Genomic DNA, 21,657 nt, shown 5'->3' with positions numbered 1-21,657 from the left:
AGAGAACATTGGTTACAGTATTGCTTTTATACCATATTAGAGATTACACAACTCCAAAATAGAACATTTTACTGTTACCTTGAGGTTAGGGAAAGAGGAAGCACAGTTACAGGAGACTGACATAGCTTAAACATACAGGAAAGATATTGAAAAAAAAAAAAAGAAAGTGAATAAAATTGTAAACACTATAATCAAATTTGATTGATCCTGGATGGGTTGCAAAATCAGCTTTCCCCAGTACATGTTTAAGGAAGCTTGGTCTGCAAATACTTTAACCATTTAACTGATTTTTTTTTGTTCAAAAGTGATTTTAAAAATTGTAAAGTTTAGTCAAAATCATTTTTAATAACATATTTCAATATTTTAGTGATACAAATACCTCCAGGGGTGTCTAGCACACCCCCAGTGTCAATAGGCACCCATTATAATATTACCCCCTCCCTCATGACAATTGAGCTCTCAATGACAATTAATCTCCCAGTGGCATTACCCTACACAGTCCAGTGATAACAGATCCCCCAGATACATTACCCCCACCACTTACATCTTCATAGGTTCTCGATGAAGAATAAGTACCTCCCTCCAGTGGCAGCAAACTCCTTCTGTCAATAGAATCCCCCCATCCACCTCCAGTGATACCTTTTGATGAATTAACCCAACCACCACCACCTCCCCTCTAGTGTCAATAGATCATACTTGCCTACTCTCCTGGGAAGGTCGGGAGCCTCCCGAAAATCGGGTTCTGCTCCTGCCCCCCCAGAAAGGTGGGCAAGTCTACCAGTCGGCGCCACATCCCCCGCCTCCCCCCCTCCTCCGGCAACCACTCCGGCTTATAAGTGCCAAAGTGGGCGGTTTGGGGGAGCCGATGACGCGATTCACGCTGAATCACGTAACCGTGGCCTCGGCCGCACAATGTCGGTAATCTCGCCATTGTGTGGTGGGGGCGTGGCCGCGATGACGCTATCCTGGAGGAGGCAGCCACAATGTTGGCATGTATGCCATAGTTCCCTTTCAGTGGGCTTAGACCCCCCCTCCCATGTCACTAACCCATCCCACCACTCTAATGCAGAGAGGGTCACAGAGGGCACTGATCAACAGTCCTCCTACTGATCTCTGCACTCTGAAGAGAACAACAATAGTGATCAGAGGGGAACTTCAATTTCCCTTATTGCATTGGATTTTAACTCTACAATGCGACACATGCACGACATTCTGGAATGCTATTTTGGCATTGATTTTGGCAGGGGGGCCAGAGGAGAGGGAGGAGATCCGTGCTGCACATGTGCAAAAAATCTCTGAATTTGCTTGGGTACAGATGGGATATTAATAGTGTTAGCGAAAGCCCACCTGGCTGTGGTCACATCCCATATGACCACGCCAGGTAAGTGATTAATGGTTAGAATTTATTTTTATGTTTAATACAGAGATGCATATATCAGGTAAGTAGCTTCTTTTGGCTGGTGGAAAGATATGTCTTTGATGAAAGCAAGCAATAAGAATTTTTTTACAGCTATAAAATATCATATTTATACACGTTCGGGAGTCTAATGAGGAGTTTGCTTCTATATAGCAATACGTACATCGGGCCTCATTCAGCGATGTATGCAAACCTGATGGTTTGCATACATCTCTGATGGTGGGAGGACTGTGCAGGGCTCCATCTGCGACGTTCACTCAGTGTCTCCAAACCGCAGCCTAATTTTCAGGCTGCAGTCGCTTGTGGGTGGGGAAGGGGAGTTGCTGACCTGTGTTCCTAGAAATGGGGGCATTTGCCAGGGTCTGCTTCAGCAGAGGCATATTTCCTGGCCTCAGCTACGCAGATGGTTGCTGTGGTGATCAGTTGCTGTATCTTAGGATGCTGTCAGGAGGCGTCTTTTCTCCTCATAAGCCTCCTGCTGCATTACCATATTTCCACATCGCTACTGCGTCCAAAGATGCAGCAGCAATGTGAACTGCATCCACCTCTAGGTGAGGCACAGTGTTATTTGCAATCAGCCATTAGACTGTCAGTTGCACTCTACATTATGCTATTCTAAAACCTTTCCCGGTTATGCCGAAAGTCTTATTCTAACAAGTTTCTCAGAAAATTACATTTACAGTACATTAGTTATTATTATCATTAACTCTTTCTCATAAACAACTTCCATTTTAGATTTAAGTGTTGGTTAAATAGAATGTATTTCAAATCTTCTAATGACTGGGTTTTTTAAGCATTTTGCCCATTGTCAAAGTAACTTATGCAGTCTGGTACCAGTGAAATACGAGAAGGTGAAAGGACTGGAAATGAAAATAGTTACAAACACAGAATACCTCCCTGCACATTGTCAGCCAATAAAATGACTTCATGCATTTGCTTGGAAAGCCTGTCAAGTATACTAATTTGTATAAGGAAAGCTATTACCTTGTATAAATCTGAAGCTTTTAAACATGTTTTATTTGAAATTTGAGTTTCACCTTAATTGAAATAGCTCAAAGATTTGTTTCTTAGATACTGTATTTCCCACAGTTATCCTTTCCCTTGTGGTTGGAAGTCATTAAAATGCTGAACAACTTGTAGCTGACTGACATTGCGCACTTAACAAATGTAGTAACGTAGATTCTGTTCCCTAGAGCTGCGATTCATCTGCACATCACACAACACTGGGCAATAAGGGGTAGTTAGGCACTACAGAAATAAGAAGGTGCATGACATGAATTCCACTGAAATGCGATTATATACCTATTATGCTCATCACAAGTGCATGCATTATTTTTTTTTAACATAAGAAAAGCACAAAACCTCCCAACGCTGGTATATAACAGAAAACAAGGGGTTGATCCAAAAAAAGGGGGTTGTGGATCAAAAAAGCTAGACTCCATTTTGGTGCACTCATATACATTAGTGAGATAAAAACATAACATTTATTTCATTTTTCTAAAAGAGTTTCCACATAAACGATAGACAATAAGATAATATATAATATTCTATACACGCTTACATACAGTAAGCCGATGTAGGTGAAAATAAGTACATACATCTCTATATATCAGATGCCTGAGAAACAAATTTATTTACCAGTCTCGAATTGACTCAATAATCACCAGATTGCAGGATGTCTGATAATTACATTGGAAACGGCCAGGTCCAAAAATAGCCAAACCTTAAACATTAGTTGTAATTAAGATACGGTATAAACATAACTGAAAACTTGTGTGAAACCAAAGCAGATGTCTGTCACAACAGTGAAACTTACAGTATATACAGCCACTGCATATACCTATGTCGCAGTATAGAATGCATACGAAGCAAATTAATATTTTCTGTTCATTAATGACCGCAATAATTCAAGAAATACATCCAAATGCTGAATATTGTTCCCATAAGAAAAGGCAGGCGAGGAATAAGAAAATATATTGTCACTTCATTGCTCTAGTTTCCTTTTTCCACTGCATTATAGACCTGTGTAAATGATATATGACAGCTGTGATAGGTGGAGAGACAGAGTAACCCAATTATTCTGGTGTGCCACTTCTACTTTTGGTCCATGTGCCTGGACAGTGAATGGACCAATGAGAGTGTGATACACCTGGCTTGGGTTGGAATAAGATAAATTATGCCCGCTTCTGCTGTTTGAGGTAATGTCAGTAACTTCTCTTGTTGTGGAAACACATTGCAGGAGCAATCACCAGCATACCCCAAATGATAGAGCGTGCTAAAAATACCTGTGGTGGTGCATTGGTGAGACAGGTCTGTAGTGGCTTCTATGCTGGGAATCCATGAAAACGGCTGTGTCCTGCTGTAGCCCAGTCACATGAGCTCTAAATGTGATGCAGAACATCCTTTGGTCTTGAGAGGATGGCCTGGGGGTCACTAGAGTCTTCCCCACCTGACTATTCCACCTCTGATGACTTATAAGCTTCCTGATATCCAACTGGTCTACAATTTCTTGAATTCTTGCTCCATTTGAATACTTTTCCTTTACCACAAGGAAAACACCCTTGATATGGAGTCAACATCTGATGGTGGAAACTTTGATTTTCCATCCTCTCAAGACCAAAGGATGATACAAATATTGGAAGACCTATCCAGCAAAATAGATGAGATTGGAGAGACTGGAAGAGTTATCTGTAAAAAAACGTTTTCATGTATCTGGTGGACACAGACCTGGACAAATTACTTAAGAGGAGGAGACGCTTCCACCAAAAAAGCAATCTTACATCACGGGAAAGGAGAGCGCTGAATGAAATCAATAAATGAGATGATGGAGTAATAAAACAGTCTGACAAAGGCAGGAATATTGTCATTTGGCCCAAAACACTCTACATGGGAGAAGCTTAGAAAAAACTAGACAGCATGCCGCCAAAAATCCATCTTTTATTCCACAGATAAAGTGCTCCATGATAGCGGTAAAGGTTTCCCAGTAAAGTAATGGCTGATGTCAAATGCCTAACACCAAAGGAGTTAAAATTCAAGTTAATTTACAGAGATGAGATGAGAAAGTTCTGCAGTCATTGTTATCTTTTTCTTCCTATAACACATATCAGGATTTTAGTATTTATGAGAAGCAAAACATTGTCTTGGTAGTACCATTTCTGCGTTTAGCACCTACATCTAAGGCTTGCACATCCTATACAAACACTGTTCTGCCTGGCATATAGCTGGCATACCCTTTATAGTATTATTTCAGAGTTATTCACATCGCAAGATGCATCAAACCTGTACATTCAGATGCCAGTATGCTTGTGTGCATTTATTCCTATCTGCACCAAAGACGCAGAAGTTGCAAAATAAATGACAAAAAATAAGTAAACACATAAAACATCGTTTTTCCACTTTGCATAACAAAGTTTTATAACTTATTTGTATAAATAAATTCATGCCATACAAACAGAGGCATCACCGCGTCTGGTGACACCCGGTGCGCAATCCATAGCCCCCATCCCGCGGCAAAGCCGTGCGCCCAAAAAGGGTTTGTGGCCTAACATAATGGGGCATGGCCTATTGGGAAATCCCGATTGCATCACTCCGGGGACGTGCCCAGCATCCCTGGAGATGCTAGGCTGCCTCCAGAGATCAGTACCTGCCCTATCTACTCCTCCTCTGTGACAGAAGCCGAGTGCTGCAGGATAATGTTGCACTGCAGCACCCAGCTCCTGTCTCTGAGTAGGAGCCAGCATTTTGGTGTAACACCCTCCGAGGGTGACACCCTGGTGCGGCCCGTATCCCCATTGTGACACCACTGCATATGAATGAGTATACATAATTGTACACAGTGAAAAAATTCTAGTTACAGAAACATGTCCCATTGTAATTATCTGTCCTTGTCTTGCAGCTCTTCTCAAGCAATTTGCCTCACTGATGATCCTAAGCCCGGTAAAGAATATAAATACCCTGAAAAACTTCCAGGGGAACTGTATGATGCCAACACACAGTGCAAATGGCAGTTTGGAGGGAAAGCCAAGCTCTGCATGCTGGACTTTAAAAAGGCAAGTACTCAGTGTGTTTAGTGATGTGCGGTGAGGTTAATGGCTGGGGAGGCACATACTGTATGTACAAAAAAAACAGTTTTTATATCGAAACTCTGGAGCATGACAGTGAGTATTATAGGGGAGGGACTATGACAGGGGAGACCCCTGCCTACCCTGACTGCACATACCTGAGTGTATCCCATTCTATAAGTTTGATTACATAGAAATTAAGGGTAGATGTATCAAGCCTGGAGAGAAATAAAGTACCAATCAATCAGCTTCTGTCATTTTACAGGCTGTGTTTGAGACAAAATGACAGGAGCTGATTGGTTGGTACTTTATCTCTCTCCAAGCTATGATACATCTCCTCTTAAGTCATGTTGAACATATCTATAATATAAGCAGCCTAAATTTTTTCTCCGCAGGTGTGCAGTAGATAATGGGCCGCAATAGCTAGAGACTCGGTGAATGACGTACTAGTTTGATATACAATGGTATTATATATGTATAAATGCATACACTTTGTTATGCTGTCAGTATGTTGATGTTCACTTTGTGGACATTTTCAATGTTGACATGGTTAAAATGTCAACATGGAACATAACATCTGGAAATTGTCAACATAGACAAAATGTCGACATATGGCATGTCAACATAGTGACATTGTCAACATAAGGGTTAGGAGGGATGCATTAAAAATGCCGATGGACGGGAAGCTGTCTGACTAAATCCTGGCATCTAAATCTCGATGCGGGACTAAAGACAGGTGTCAAAATCCCGACACCCGTCTAGATCCTGACGTCGGAATCTAGGCAGACAGCTTCCGAACAAGGGTAAGCCAGGCAGTGTTAGCGCTTAGCGGCGGGGGGGACGGGGTTAGTTCAGGGAAACCCCGGATGGACTTGGGGTTAGGCACCACCCCAGGACGGTTAGGTTTAGGGTGAGGGGAGGGGGGGGTTAGGTTTAGGCACCACCTGGGGGAGGTTAGGGTTAGCACTACTAAGGGAGGGTTAGGGTTAGGGTGTGGAGAGGGGAGGATTAGGGTACTTTCCAGCCCCAGTTGGGATCCTGGCGGTTCGGGCTTCCAGCATCGGTATTTAGTCCGCCGGCATTACATACCAATTCTGGTTAGGATTAGGGGTGAGGGATAATGCATTTTTTACAAAATGACCATGTCAACATTTCATCAGTTTCATGCTGATTGTCGACATGATGCTCTTGGAACAGTGAAGTGTGTAGGAAGAAGTGTGTTAGGGAATGAGGCTGGAGTAGTAGGTTTAATTCAAAGCAATTCTTTTCATGTTTTAAAACACTTGTTACTATGAGCATCTAAAAATGTGATCAAATTCAAAGTTTTTAAAAATATCTGTGTTTTGTCACCTGCATATTGTCAGACTGATAACAGTTTTGCAATTCAAATGTTCTTTTTGTAATTCAAATGTTCTTTTTGTACAACATGCGCAGATGTGTCCTAGTCCTTTACATAAGGGTCTTTAGAGACACCTTACCTATTTAACTAAACCTTAGGTAACACTTGAGCTTTAAGACCTCCTAAGTTTTAAGTAACACTAAACTGCTACCTTAACTGTAGTTAGGGAAAGTATACGTACTTATCAAACTATTATCTTATTGTTAAGGAGACCTGATATAGATTTCTTAAACTTAAATAAAAGATTTTAGAGCAGCAGCACTATTGTCTTTTTAAGTTTATAAAAGTTAAATTTACATAATAAACTATTTTTTTTAAAATTACCTTTTGAGTTTGAACTTTGAACCAGTAAAATACTGAAAATAATTTCTTTTAACTCATTTGCTAAATTTAAAACTTTTATTCCAATGTCATGAACAGACTTGCAAACCAAAATGAAATAACAAAAGAGACAACACTTATTGCATGTGCGACATGCTTCATATATGTATTTTCTCATGACGATGATTGAGAAAGTTATACTACAGCTTGATATCAGTCACATCAGCTTAATTAATGTTTCCCATAATAGAACTTGTACACACTTTATTTATTCTTAGAAATGATTGGATTTTGCAGAAAGGCTTCCCACCATTGCTGTGATTTGAACTGGATCTTAACGAAGTTGCTGGGAGACAAAAACACAGCAACTGTCTTCAGATGAGAGTGGTCATGGTTGCAGCCCTGCTGCTCTATGAAAGTGTGCACAAACATTTACATTGTTAGCATTGTTAGTACTACTGGTTCAACTTTCTAAATCTTGACAGTGTTTACATTTCCATAATTAATGAATGTATGTCATTGAATACTGTTATCTATCTTCTAATTTGTTTTAGTAAACAGGGGATAAGCAGACAGCTAGCAGTTTTCAACTAAATATTCAAAATAATGACTGTGTGTTCCAGCTACTGAATGCTTTTAAATAAAACAAGAATTTGGGACCATCTATATTACTTTCCTCTTAAATAGAATGATGGCAATGGTTAAATGTCCAGATTTTGTAGGCAGAAAATAAGATTTTCTTCTTCAGGTTCCATAGTGTCCACAGGAACTACCTTGGGGGGGTATGTGGTTGGAGTAATCCAGGCACATAACAGTCAAAGCTTTAGCTCCAACATTGCCCTGGTCCTCCTCCATATATACCCCTCCCCCAGCCACAGGCAATCAGTTTTTTGTTTGGTACTCAGCAGGATTCAGACACACCTTTTGAATAGGGGACTGCTCAGGCAGTCCCAAGCTTTAATTCTATGATTTAATTTATTTTAATTTTACTGGGTTAGCAGTGCGGAGTGTCCTAACAAAGACGCATGCACTGTGACTCCTTCTACCTCTGCCGGTGCCGCAACATCAGTAACGTTGATGCTGGAGGCTCGGACTGCAATCAGACACACGGAGATGTCAGGTAAGGTGATTCCTTCTTTACGGGAAATCGCGCGCGGCAGTCCTTGCTTCCGGCGCCGGAGACGCATCGGAAACTGCTGCAGTGAGGGCCACAGACAGTCCTCGTCCTCGCTAGACCACTGGGGCCTTATCGTCTGATGCTGGGGATTAGCAGTAGACACATCTACTGCCATGAGGCCAGCATACCCGGCCAGTTGATGCAGCCTAGGGGAGGTAGGCTCCCCTTCCCTGACCCAACGCATGTCCTACTAAAGTTTCCAGAGTCTGGGTTGCTCCTCCTACCCATACCGTGTATATGAGCTGCTCACAGTCCACCATCGGTGCTCTGCTGAAGCTGCTTAGAAGGTTTGGGTTTATCTCCCTGTATACCTCTCCCCTGGGTCTGGTATATAGTGCTCTATATCCTACCAAGTCATGGGTGTTGGTCAGTTGATTCAGAGCCCATTGTGATTAAATTGCATATGCATTGTATGTGACTTGTGCTAGCTGCTGTATTGATACTGCCTTTTATTTCTGACCTTCAGTTATAACTATCACTGTGACAAGGTGTGTGGGGTTTTCTGTGTACTTCACAAATACTGGTACTTGTGAAGACTGTCACATTGCATTGCATTTATACCTTGTACCTTTTATACATTGATATGTTAAAGGGAAGCAGGAGGTTGAGGCTTCTGTGCTGGTTTCAAGTAAATCCTGTTCGGCGGGCCTGTCAGCTCAGGATTTCATGTAAGATCGTTTGTGTTCTGGTTCTTATATAGAGCCACCTCTCCAATCCAGTACACCAGCTCCTGTACAAGAGCCACCCTGGGAGTCCTTTTGGTCTCAGGTTATGTCACAGTAAGTGGACTGGGCAGCAGCTCCGGTACTGCCTCACTCTATAGGGTACCTGCAGCAGTTACATCCTGCTATGTATAAGCCCCCCATGCATCCTTTCTGGCTGGATGTCTATGCTCACTCAAGTCAGAGTATGGTTCCACCTTCTACCACTGCTCAGCAAGTGGTTCAAGTGAATAGACCAGTTACCAGTAAGCATGGGCATAAGAGAGTATCCCATCAGGTGCAGCCTGGTGATTCTAACTCCTCATCAGATGAGGATACACATGGTTCCTCTTCTGGGTCTCTCTCGGCTGGGGAAGACCACCAATCCTCTGTGGATGTCCCCTCTCTGGTAAGAGCGGTTAGATCCATCCTTAGTATAGAGGAAGAGGAGGTCCCACATAAATCTAAGACTCCAGTGTTTAGGCATAAGAAAGTGGTAAAGGGTTACTTTCCTCAGTCTGAGCAGCTGACAGACCTCATGGATGAAACATGGAGCACTCCAGATAGACTTTTCCATGTTACAAGGAAGAGTTAACATCTCTGTACCCATTTTCGCCTGGTGAATGTACTAAATGGGAAGTCCCTCTGACTGTAAATGCTCATGTGACATGGTCGATCAGGAGATCTACATTACCTATTCCATCCGCATCCTCACTCAAGGATGCTACAGATAGAAAACTTGAAACATGTTTGAAATCCATTTCCTCATTATCTAGAGCTATTACCCGGGCGGCTATGACCATAGCCTGGGTAGCCAGGGCTATGGAGGAATGGACGAAAGCACTGGAAGACAGTATGCCACAGGCTACCAGAGAACAACTGTCCTATCTCTCCCAAATGCAAGAAGCGGCTGCTTATGTGGGAGAAGCGGTTATTGACGGAGGACTTCTGGCTTCTAGAGCATTGGCAACTTTGGTTGTTGCTCGCAGAACCCTTTGGTTAAGGTCCTGAAAGGCAGATGCGGGATCCAAGAAGGCTCTCATATCTTTGCTTTTTGCTGGAAAAATACTGTTTGGACCAGAATTTGCACAACATAGTGGCTACTTTGGCTATATCAAAATCTGCAGGATTACCATCTGCGACTACCTCTAAATATAGGCAGTCTTCATTTCGGAACTTTTGCCCGCAAGGAAGAGCAAAGGGACAGTCTTTTTCCAGACAAGATAATTCCCACAGGAAGGCCAAACCGCAAACCAAGGAATCATGGTCGGTCAGACGTCCAGCTTCCAAGCTGGACATTAAGCCTTCTGCCTGATGGTGCGCGCCTCCCCCTGGGGGCTCTCTCATGGTGGGAGGCAGACTTATCCAGTTTTCTTATGCCTGGTATCAAACAACAACGGATGCCTGTGTTCGAGATGTGGTCTCTCAAGGATATGCCCTCCTATGTCTGAGGCATCCCCCTCAGAATTTTTCCATACAAAAAACTATTCGTGCCCTGCTGAGTTCAGGGGTTATAATCCCCGTTCCTTTGGCCCAACAAGGAAAGGCTTATTATTCAAATGTATTCTTGATTCAGAAGCCGAATGGGTCTGATCGCCCTATTCTGAATCTGAAATCTCTCAACAGGTTCATCCATGCTCCCAAGTTCCATATGGAAACCCTGCGATCAATTATGCTGGCAATGGAGCCTGGGGATTTTATGGTTTCCCTGGACATACAGGATGCATATCTGCATGTCCCTATTGCCAAAGGTTTCTGAGGTTTGCTATTCATCAGCAGCATTACCAGTTTCAGGCTCTGCCCTTTGGTCTGACCACAGCCTGTTGGGTGTTTACCAAGATTATGGCAATCATGATGGCTCATCTCAGACAACAAGGAGTCAGGATACTGTCATACTGGTTGACCTCCTGATATTGGCACAGTCTCCGGAGATTTTACAACATCCTCTCCAGCTGACCTTTGTCTGTCTACAGGAACATGGCCAGATAGTCAATTGGAAAAAGTCTTCTATTTCTCCAACACAACATGTTGTACATCTGGGGGCACTACTGGATTCCCTGGCACAAAGGATCTTTCTACCAGGGGACAAGATTTCTGCTCTACAATTGCGGGTGCGCAAATTTCTTCGCAATCGAAGAGTATCAGTTCATTCAGTAATGCAGGTCCTGGGGTCCACCTTCAACATGGTGGCATATGCCCAGTTCCATTTCAGGCCCCTGCAATATCATCTGAGAAGGTCCAGAAAATTCAAGCAAGAAGGTGGCAGTGTGATACTAATAGCTCTTGCTTGGCCTAGGAGACATTGGTTCACCGATCTGACATGTCTATAGATAGTCCACTTCCACTTCCTCTATGGCCGGATTTGTTAGTGCAGGGTCGCTGACTACATCCGGACCTACCTCGTCTGGCTTTCATGGCATGACTCTTGAGTCTTCCGTCTTAATAGCCAATGATATTTTTCTACTTCTGTGATTCAGACGATGCTCAGGGCAAGAAAGCCTTCCTCTGCCCGCATCATTATAGGATTTGGCATTCCTTTTTTCAATGGTGTTCCCACAGAGAGTATGACCCTAAGGTTTTCAGGGTCTCCCGAGTTCTTGCTTTTCCCCAGGCTGGACTAGACCTCGGTCTTCGTCTGGCTACCTTGAGAGTTCAGGTTTCTGCATTGTCAGTTTGGTTCCAGAACAGAATTGCTCCCCTGCCGGATATTAGAACATTTTTGCAGGGTGTTCTCCACCTTCAATTACGGTTTGTCCCTCAAGTGGCACCGTGGGGTTTATCCACTTTTGTGTTATATGGTTTTCACAAGCAAGGCTGGCCAGTTAACAAGCAGACTCTGGCTCGGTGCTGCGTATGACTATTTCTCAGTTTTATACACAGGCTGATCTCCCTGTTCCTAACATGGTGACAGCACATTTGACTTGTAGTCAGGGCCGGAATTCCCGCTAGGCATCCTAGGCACTCGACTAGGGCCCGGCGGGACCCAAGGGGCCCGTGGACAGGCCCCTTTGCCCTTAGAAATTACAGATCACAGTGCTCCCACACTGTGTGTGTGTGTGTGTGTGTGTGTGTGTGCATATATATATATATATATATATATATATAAATATATATATATATAATACTAATTAGTTAAAGTGCATAAAAGTGCTGAATAAATACAATTATTGAATAAATATCAGAGTGCTTAATAGATTAAAATACATAGTTGTGCTAAGCATAAGACCCAAATAAATAAATATCAGGATGATACCAATATATAATTAAAAAACATACAATTTATTCAAAAAATAAAACAGAGATATAACTAAAACAGATAAAACAATCGGGATGTTTAAAATAAATTCTCAGAGTATCGGAATACAAGAGATAGAGATAGGACCCCTGTCTCTTGTCCTAGGAAAAATTGTATTCCGTTGAACCTTGACTCAGATAAGCTTTTACCTTTTTTTTTTTTTCAAAAATTGCACCGACTACTATGAGAATTTATTTTAAACACCCCCATTGTTTTCTCTGTTTTAGTTATATCTCTGTTTAATTTTTTTAATAAATTGTATGTTTTTTAATCATATATTGGTATCATCCTGATATTTATTTATTTGGGTCTTATGCTTAGCACAACTATGTATATTAATTTATTAAGCACTCTGATATTTATTCAATAATTGTATTTATTCAGCACTTTTATGCACTTTAACTAATTAGCACTTTACATGCAATTATTTGCACAGTATTGCAAATTTTACACTGACCTAGCGGAATTGTAGCGCACAGTCAATTTCCCCCCTTTTCTTTTTCTACAAAGTAGTATATCACCAATACTACCTATTGTTGACAGGGAGCTGATGCCCACTTATTGATATTGGGCTTATTCGCAATTCACATTGTAACTGGTATATTTTATCTCACAATTTCAACTTGGTACTGGCGCCTAATCCACAAGATTTATATATTTTTGTATATATATATATATATATATATATATATAATAAAAAAATTTTTCTTTAGTTATTATATATATTTTTTTCTCATCTGTTGACATTGTAAAGACTGTATATATCCAGTAGGTGTCACTAGGTCAAGTCTTGACCTGATGACATCTACTGGATTTATGCACAGTTTTTACAATGTCACTAGCTTATATTATAATATATATATATGTGCTGAGTTACTACCTATTGTGTAGGTGTTTTTATCTTATTTTCTGTTCCCTCATCGTCTCCCGTCTCCCTCTGTTCTTCCCCCTTTCCTCCCTTCTTCCTCTGTTCTTCTCCCTTTCCTCCCTCTGTTCTTCCCCCTTTTCTCCTGTCTCCCTCTGTTCTTCCCTTTCCTCCCGTCTCCCTCTGTTCTTCCCTTTCCTCCCGTCTCCCTCTGTTCTTCCCTTTCCTCCCATCTCCCTCTGTTCTTCCCCCTTTCCTCCCATCTCCCTCTGTTCTTTCCTTTCCTCCCGTCTCCCTCTGTTCTTCCCTTTCCTCCCGTCTCCTTCTGTTCATCCCCCTTTCCTACAGTCTCGCACTATTTTTCCTCCTGTCTTCCTCTGCTCATTTGACCCCCCTTTCATCCTGTGTCGCATATCACACTGTGTTTGTATGGTATGTATGTCTGTATGTATGTATGTATGTATACACATACATGCACACTCCTTTCATGTATATATTTGTTACAGGATGATAGATATATCTCTAAATCTCTATCTATTTATATATACACAATATATATATATATATTTTTTTCTCTTTTTTTATTTTTTATGATTTTTTATTTTTTATTTTTTGGTTTGTTATATGCGGACTAATTATTATCCTGTGCTTCATAACAAGAAGTATCTCTTATGTTTTTCATTGTTCATTTTTTTCATGTTTTTGAATAGACACAGGTCAGTGTCCTCTGGTCTTATTGCTATGTACAAAAATAGTGTCTGAGCAACACTACATAGTGGTACATCATATAGTGGAGCACACAGTACCAGATTGTTATTGTAACCCCACACCTTTAACAACTATCATTGCCTGTTTGTACATTTCGATTCTGCACTAGTGATGTCTCAGAGCCAGTCAGGGGCTACTAATATACCCTCAGATGGGAGTGGTTTTTTGAATATACAGTTACCAATAGGGGACATTCTCAGTTTCAGTGAGTCGGAAGCTGAAAATTTGTATTTCAAAGAAACCCTTTTAGACACAGCGGGCATACAATCTGTAGATGAATTGTTTACACAGATTCTCAAACTAAAGAAAAAAGAAATTGATTACCACCTACACGGGGTTACACTTTCAGATTATCATAAAGAAAGAAAAATCCCCAGAGGCTTTAGGGTTAAGAATGTTCCCACCATTGGACGAAACAACGTTGAGTCCTGTAAAAGATGGGTGGCAGTTTTAAATAAATGTTCGCTGGACCTCATCTTATTAGTCATAGAGGAATCCAGCAGAGAACTTAATATTATTCGTGATAAGATCAAATCGTTTGATACCACATACAAGACCCATCTCATTAATGACAGTTCCAACAACTGGTTTGACAAATTAAACACCCAAGTTGAGGAATACAAAAGAGATTTAATTAAATATAAAAAAGACAAATTAGCAAAGGTGAACACGGACTACCAGGAACAGCGTGTATATTCATGGGTAACAGGGAGATCCCTTAATCCCAAATTCCAACGTAATCGCTTTAGGAACACTCGGCGACCCTTTGATACAGAAGGGTCCAGTGGTGCTAATTCAGCACAAAGTGATCAGGATATCCCTTCTTCTGTACTCCCAATCACACAACGCCCCCCTTTAGGGGTAGCCACTCGAGCACAAAAAGGAAACGATCCCGCACTCGACGTGGTAAACAGGGGTCGAGGCAGACGGGTATACAAAAAGAAAACGTAATCATTAATTTATCCTCCCGTGTCCTTTCCATGACAGAATCCAAACTATTACAAAGAGGCCTTACATTCATCCCCACATGTTCCTTTAATAGCTTCCATTGGAAGAAAGATTTATGGAGATTAAACAGGAGTTTGAAGCTCAAGGAGTTCTTCAGCAACTCAGACTCTACATCCATCACAACATCTAGTTCACTTTTTAAAAAAGCCTCCTCTTTTGATCCCCCTTCCAATAATGCCTCTATTAAAAGCTTCATTAGAATGTTGGATCTTGAGGTAAGCTCCCAATTTAAAGGGAGAACACCAGTTCGACACAACTTATCTAAGGATGAATACAATGCATTGATCTCTTTGGGGAAGGACAATTCTATAATTATCCGTTTAGCGGATAAAGGGGACGCCATCGTCATTCAGAACAGAGACCAGTATAGTGGTGAAATCTATCGACAGTTGAATGATGAAAAAACATATATTCCTCTCACCAGAGATCCTACCCTGTCCTTCAAAAAACAACTCAATGATAGTTTAACACAGGCTCACGAACGGGGGTACATAAACAAAGATATCAAGGAGTTTCTGACGATAGATAAACCCGTGGTTCCATTACTATACACACTACCCAAGATTCATAAATCACTCTCCACACCACCTGGCCGTCCCATAATTTCAGCTAGGGATAGCCTTTACAGCAACACGTCCAAATACTTAGATTCCTTTTTACAACCCCTCATTTCCCTTGAGCCCACATTCTTGAAAGATTCGAACACTCTTCTTGATAAATTGCACAGTCTGAATAATCTTCCACATGATTCATTACTGTGCACGATAGACGTCAATTCGCTTTACACCAGTATACCACAACAGGAGGGTTGTGATTATATGGGTGCCTTTTTGAGATCACATTCTAATTACAAAGGCCCCAATATAGATTTTTTCTTGTGTCTATTGAAACAGACCTTGAACAACAACTATTTTCTTTTCGACAATAAATTTTTTCTCCAGAAGAAGGGTTGCGCAATGGGTTCCCATGTGGCACCTTCCTTTGCCAATATCTACATGGTTTTTGTTGAAAAAGAGCTTTTTCTCCACAATCCGGATTTCAACAAATTTCTAATCTTTTTTGTTCGATACATCGACGATATATTGGTCCTGTGGTCCGGCACGGAAGTGGAATTCACCTCGGTTATGTCTAAGATCAATACAATGCATCAATACATCACTTTCACTCATGAACAAAGTCACAGCTATGTGCATTTTTTGGATATAAATATCCATTGGTCGGGTACCGATTTTCAGACCTCCATTTACCATAAGCCAACTGACAGTAACACCTTACTACATGCACAAAGCCATCACCCCACATCGCTCAAAAGGAGTCTCCCATATTCTCAGTTTTTACGTGCACTAAGAATCACCACTGATCCAGTTCGAGCTGAACATGAAATTGACAGCATGATAATCAAATTTGTACAACGTGGGTACAGACTTAAAGATCTGACTGCAGCCAAATCCAAGGCAATTTCTGTACATGAAGTGACAGATAAAGGGATTAAAACAACAAGTAATAAAACAGATACGATGTTATTCGTTAACCAACATAACGTTGCCAGCAAATTTATCAACACCACTGCCAAACGTCTTTGGCCGTTAATCAATACCGACAACTCCATCATGTCTTTAAAAAACTCGAGGATTATGTTGGGCTACAAACGAGGGAAAAATTTAAAAGACTGGCTTGTACACAATGATATCAACTATGGTCCTGTCATTCCTGAACAACATTTCTTATTCAAAAAACCAGGATGCTATCGGTGCACTGGTTGCATGACTTGCAGTTTCATGGAAACCGGCCCAGATGTGGTACACCCACACTCAGGGAAATGCTTCCCCATCAGACATACACTAACATGCACTACCAAATGTGTGGTGTACATGATACGGTGTCCTTGCGGACTGGTTTACATCGGAAAGACCACTTGCACTGCCAGAATCAGAATGGCACAACATCGCACAGCTATTCGACAAGCATTAGAAGGAAAGGAAATAGACCAGCCAGTGGCTCGTCACTTCAAGAATTTCCGACATTCATTATCCACTCTGGTATACAAACTAATTGATCATGTCCCCATCAACAAACGAGGAGGGGATAGGGATAAAAAGCTGTTACAACTTGAAACATTTTGGATTCATAAAATGAACACCATATCACCATTTGGTCTCAATGAACAACTCTCTTTTTCCTGTTTTTTTTGAGGGTTTCCTCACATCACTGCCACACAATGCAGTTACACTTATACTCACAGGGTAGTTGTTACCCACATTTTCAGGCTTCATTATTGCTTTGTCTAATTTATATGTTTGTAATTTTCATGTTGTTTTTTCTATTTTTAATGCCAGGTGGTATTGATTTGTTTGGAGCTATCTGCTGTGTGTTGATTTGCTGTTGTCTCGGTTTTAGACATATGCAGGATGATCACACTTGGATTTATTATTCTTCTGCTACAGCCATACTACACTGGATACGCCTTATACCGTCTGATCTTTGAAGCTAAGCAGTGTAGGCCAGGCTAGTACTTGAATGGGAGACCATCTAGGAATACCTGGTGCTGTAACATGGAGTTATCCTTATCTGATGTGCATCCGTTTGCATTTGCCATCACTTTTCCTTATTCCACACAGTGGATGGACTCTTGTCAGATACATCCAGCTGGGCAGTGTTTTGTTTATTTATTAGTTGGAATGTGCACTGCGGAATCCCCTTTAGGATCCACCAGTCTATATTACATGGTGGACCTTTGAGAATCTAATGACCTGCCATTTGTTTCATATCAGCTTTATATGTCACTTTTTTTCTTCTTGGCAGGGTCAGAACCACTCCACTATAAGCCCAATGGTTTCATTTGTTCAGTTTTGGTCATGTGGAGGTCATTTCATCCTCACAAGTTCATACATTGATTATTCATACACACATATTTTTATACATGCGTTGCTTGGCTCCACACTCGCTTAAGAGCTGGATAACATGTTTGACCTGTGGGTTCTGATTTTCAATATTACCCAAGACATATGCCACTTACCTGTTGTCATCATGTATGTTACATGGTACATGCTTGCTCATGTAGCAAGATCGATAATATGACTCTTTATTACATTGAAATTGTGTTGTTATTACCCGCATATATCATATTGTTGTTTCTGTATTCGCATTGTTGTTTAATTTGTATGTCACCGCTCGCTTTGCCACCTCACCAGGAATCATTACACAGTATTGCTATGTGTCTGCCTTGTCATAGCGACAGCGTGCTCGCTCCCCAGTGTGCAAGCGGGGGGGATTGTAGCACACTTTCGTTGCAGAGCCTGGTCTGTGTATTTACATGTAGTCGTCCTGGTTACTTACCATGATTGCATCATTGCACAAGCGCTCTGTCTCATGTTGATGACGCCAGCAGCAGCATGGTGAGCAGGTGTACATTGTCACTATGGGATGTCACTGGGTATAAAGGTATGCACTGTATCTTTTTTCTGTAGTTCTTGATAAAAGTCGCCAGACTGAAACGTTAAACTTTGACCTTCCTGAGTCCTGAGTCTTCTTTGCACAAGTCCTGTGAGTGCCGACGTTATTTCCATATATATATATATATATATATATATATATATATATATAAAAAAGTCCAGATGGCCTGGCACTACACCAGTAGTTAAAGGATGCTGCCTCCGTGCCCTCAGTAGAAATGTAAGATAATCCCAATATGACTGCGGCACTGGAGGTCTTTAATCAGTAGAAAACTTTATTCAACCAACGTTTCAGGACCCGTAGGCCCTTTTGTCAAGGTATCCCTGAAACGTTGGTTGAATAAAGTTTTCTACTGATTAAAGACCTCCAGTGCCGCAGTCATATTGGGATTATATATATATATATATATATATATATATATAAAATGTGATCTAGGAAGACTGTAGTAACTGTGCATGTAGTACAGTAGGGTATCACTGGAGCAAGATAAGGAAAACCTGGCCCTCCCCGTGTGGAAAAGAATAGGCGGCATTCTTTTGTCTCCAAAAATATGTGTATTGATCACCGATGGATTAAATACATAGTCAAAGTTTCAAGGTCCTAAGACATTTTTGGCAGGATTCAAGAGTGCTGCCTATTCCTTTCCACAGATCGGACAGGTTTCTTTTGGAGAAATAAAACTATGTATACAATATATATATATATATATATATATAAATATAATGATGCGTGTATATAATATGGTGCATGTATATAATATGATGTGTGTGTGTCTTGCTCCAGTGACACCTACTGTAATATATGCACAGGATTGTTTGAGGGAGGGGGCCCCCTAACCAATATCTTGCCTAGGGCCCCGTGAGGTCTAAATCCGGCTCTGATTGTAGTGTGCATTTAGACATGGCACCTCTGTGGAAGAGTTGTGCAAGGTGGCCACTTGGTCTTCTGTCCACACTTTCATCAAATTTTATGCATTTGATACTTTTACCACCTTTAAGGGAATTGCTTTAGGACATCCCCAAGGTTGTTCCTGTGGACCCTATGGAACCTGAAGAAGAAAATAAGAGTTATGGTAGACTTACCTTTGTTAACTCTTTTTCTTCGAGGTCCATAGGGTCCACAAGGCACCCATACTGACGTACCTGGCCTCAGTTGGGATCTGTTCCTTCTTGTCACTGATTCCCTCATCTTTCTCATCTTTGTGAGAGTGTTTCTAGTATATTTTGTATTTCCTTTTTTTTTTATATTTTTTTTATGCAAGAGTTTCTTTATTCTCATATCTGTGGATAAAACAGGTCTGCAATTAAAATATTATTTTAAAATTTGTCATGATTCCATAGATTTTTGGGTGCTGATTTCAGTAAAAATACAAAAAAAAATCCATCACGTACAAATTTTCCAAAGAATTAAAGGTTAATTTTGCCATCCATTAATATATCTGTACTTACGTACAAATCTATTATTTTAAGTCTGTGCCAAAAATAAAACATGGAAATTGGTAAGTGTTGTTAAACAATGGCAGCAAGTATATTTCTATCCCAGTTGGTCATCCTGTGCACCTCAAAGAAACATGAAACTTAATGCCAAGGATCATGGATCGATGACATATGATGATCTTAAAGTTCTGTCAATGCACAGCAATGAGGGGATAAAAAGTATCCATGCTTTTTGTGCTAATAGGAAAGCTGAGCGAAGGGCCAACAATAGATCAAAAATAATGGCCAAGCAGGGCTAATTTAAAAATTGGATGCAAAATTGTTGTAAGGGAAGTTTTGTTGATCACAAAAAGCCATCCTCCTCCCTCTTCATATGAAACTGGGACTTTGTCATTTTTAAAAGATTAACCAAGAGAATTAGAGTATTTTAAGTATCTGTATAAAAAGTTTCTGGGACTGTCAGATGCCAAATTAAAAAAGGAAATTTTGTTGGATAACACATTCAGACAGTGACTTTTAAAAGAAATGAAAACTGTTGAAATAGAGGCTTTGAATGTTTTTGAGGAAGTTGTAAAGATGTTCTTGGGGAACTTCTAAAATCCCAACTACAAAGAGAGCAGGAAACTTGCTAGAAGAATTTATAGCATCAGGTTTGTTCGATGAGCTTTAAAGTGCACTTCCTGAATTATCACTGGTAATACTTTACTGGAAACTTTGGATCTGTTAGTGAGGAGCAAGGAGATAGATTCCACCAAGGCATAAAGGAGATCTAAAACACAATAGCAGGGAAGATGGACCATCAACATTATGGGAGACTACTGTTGGATGCTTCACCGAGAAGACCCGCTAGCAGTGTATATGTTGGATGCTGCACAGAGTAGCCCCGCTAGCAGTGTATAAAAGAAAAAGTACCAAATAAAGCTTTGAAGGAAAAAGCAGTATTAGGACTTGAAAATTTAACATTGTAATATGGTTCTGTGTTACAATTTTTGTATTTCAGAATATTTGTAATCTTCTGGTAGTAAAATTACTGTGTGAAAAATCTGTATGTCTTGGATAAAAAGCTTAGTTAGTTTTTAAATCAGCACACCAAATATCTTTAGATTGAGCCAAAGAATTTCAATACATTTTCAGTGAATCAAACTTTGCAGTTTATATATCTTTTTATATACTGTATGTTGATACATAAATGACAATACACTTCCCATTGTGGAAAGGTGGAGAACAGCAGTGGCTCCTACCTTCTTAGATGAGGGAGGCTGACCGAGTCCGGACTTTGGTGACAGTCCCGGCACCTGCACAATGGATCTGGCAGCACCAGGACCGGCATATGCGCACAACAGTGGTAGAACTGGTGCATGCGCATAAACATCGGCTTCTAGGGTCTGCATGTGGCTTTACACACTGCAGGGGCCGTGGGGCACATCCCTCCCTATGGCCCTGCTTAAGGATAACTTTTTCATGGATAGGTTTGTATATACAGTACATCTTAAATCCATGTCTGTATTTAACTCTTATTGCTCAGCATGTTCTGCTCATATTACTGCATTTACTGGTGATTTGTCATTGTATAAATTTACACCTCACTGAAGAAAATACTTTCAGTGTTATTCTTCCATGATGCATTTTTGAGAATCAGTATGTGAGCATATAATATAATATACTTCCTTCTAGTAGTCACTTACCTCTATTGCCGGCCAGTCTTACATCTACTTGTACTATAGATTTGCTTACCACAAATCAGTGAAACATTGGT

At 40.8% G+C, this 21,657-nt stretch overlaps 1 protein-coding gene and 1 pseudogene across 1 annotated transcript in view; both read left to right on the top strand.

Annotated features, from left to right (window-relative positions):
• Window positions 1-21,657, top strand: part of ADAMTS16 (ADAM metallopeptidase with thrombospondin type 1 motif 16) — a 337,999-nt gene that overhangs the window by 136,431 nt on the left and 179,911 nt on the right. Inside the window, exon 10 of the mRNA XM_088442271.1 lies at window positions 5,313-5,466. Within this exon, the coding sequence (XP_088298397.1) occupies window positions 5,313-5,466 (154 nt within the window). The remainder of the gene's footprint in view (window positions 1-5,312; window positions 5,467-21,657) is intronic.
• LOC148511369 (5S ribosomal RNA) lies at window positions 17,449-17,566 on the top strand (annotated as a pseudogene).

The sequence above is a fragment of the Taudactylus pleione genome, unplaced genomic scaffold (assembly GCF_031769625.1).
Source record: "Taudactylus pleione unplaced genomic scaffold, aTauple2 ptg000309l, whole genome shotgun sequence".
NCBI lineage: Eukaryota > Metazoa > Chordata > Amphibia > Anura > Myobatrachidae > Taudactylus > Taudactylus pleione.
Note: the sequence above shows the minus strand (reverse complement) of the source record. Positions and strands in the feature narration are given on the sequence as shown.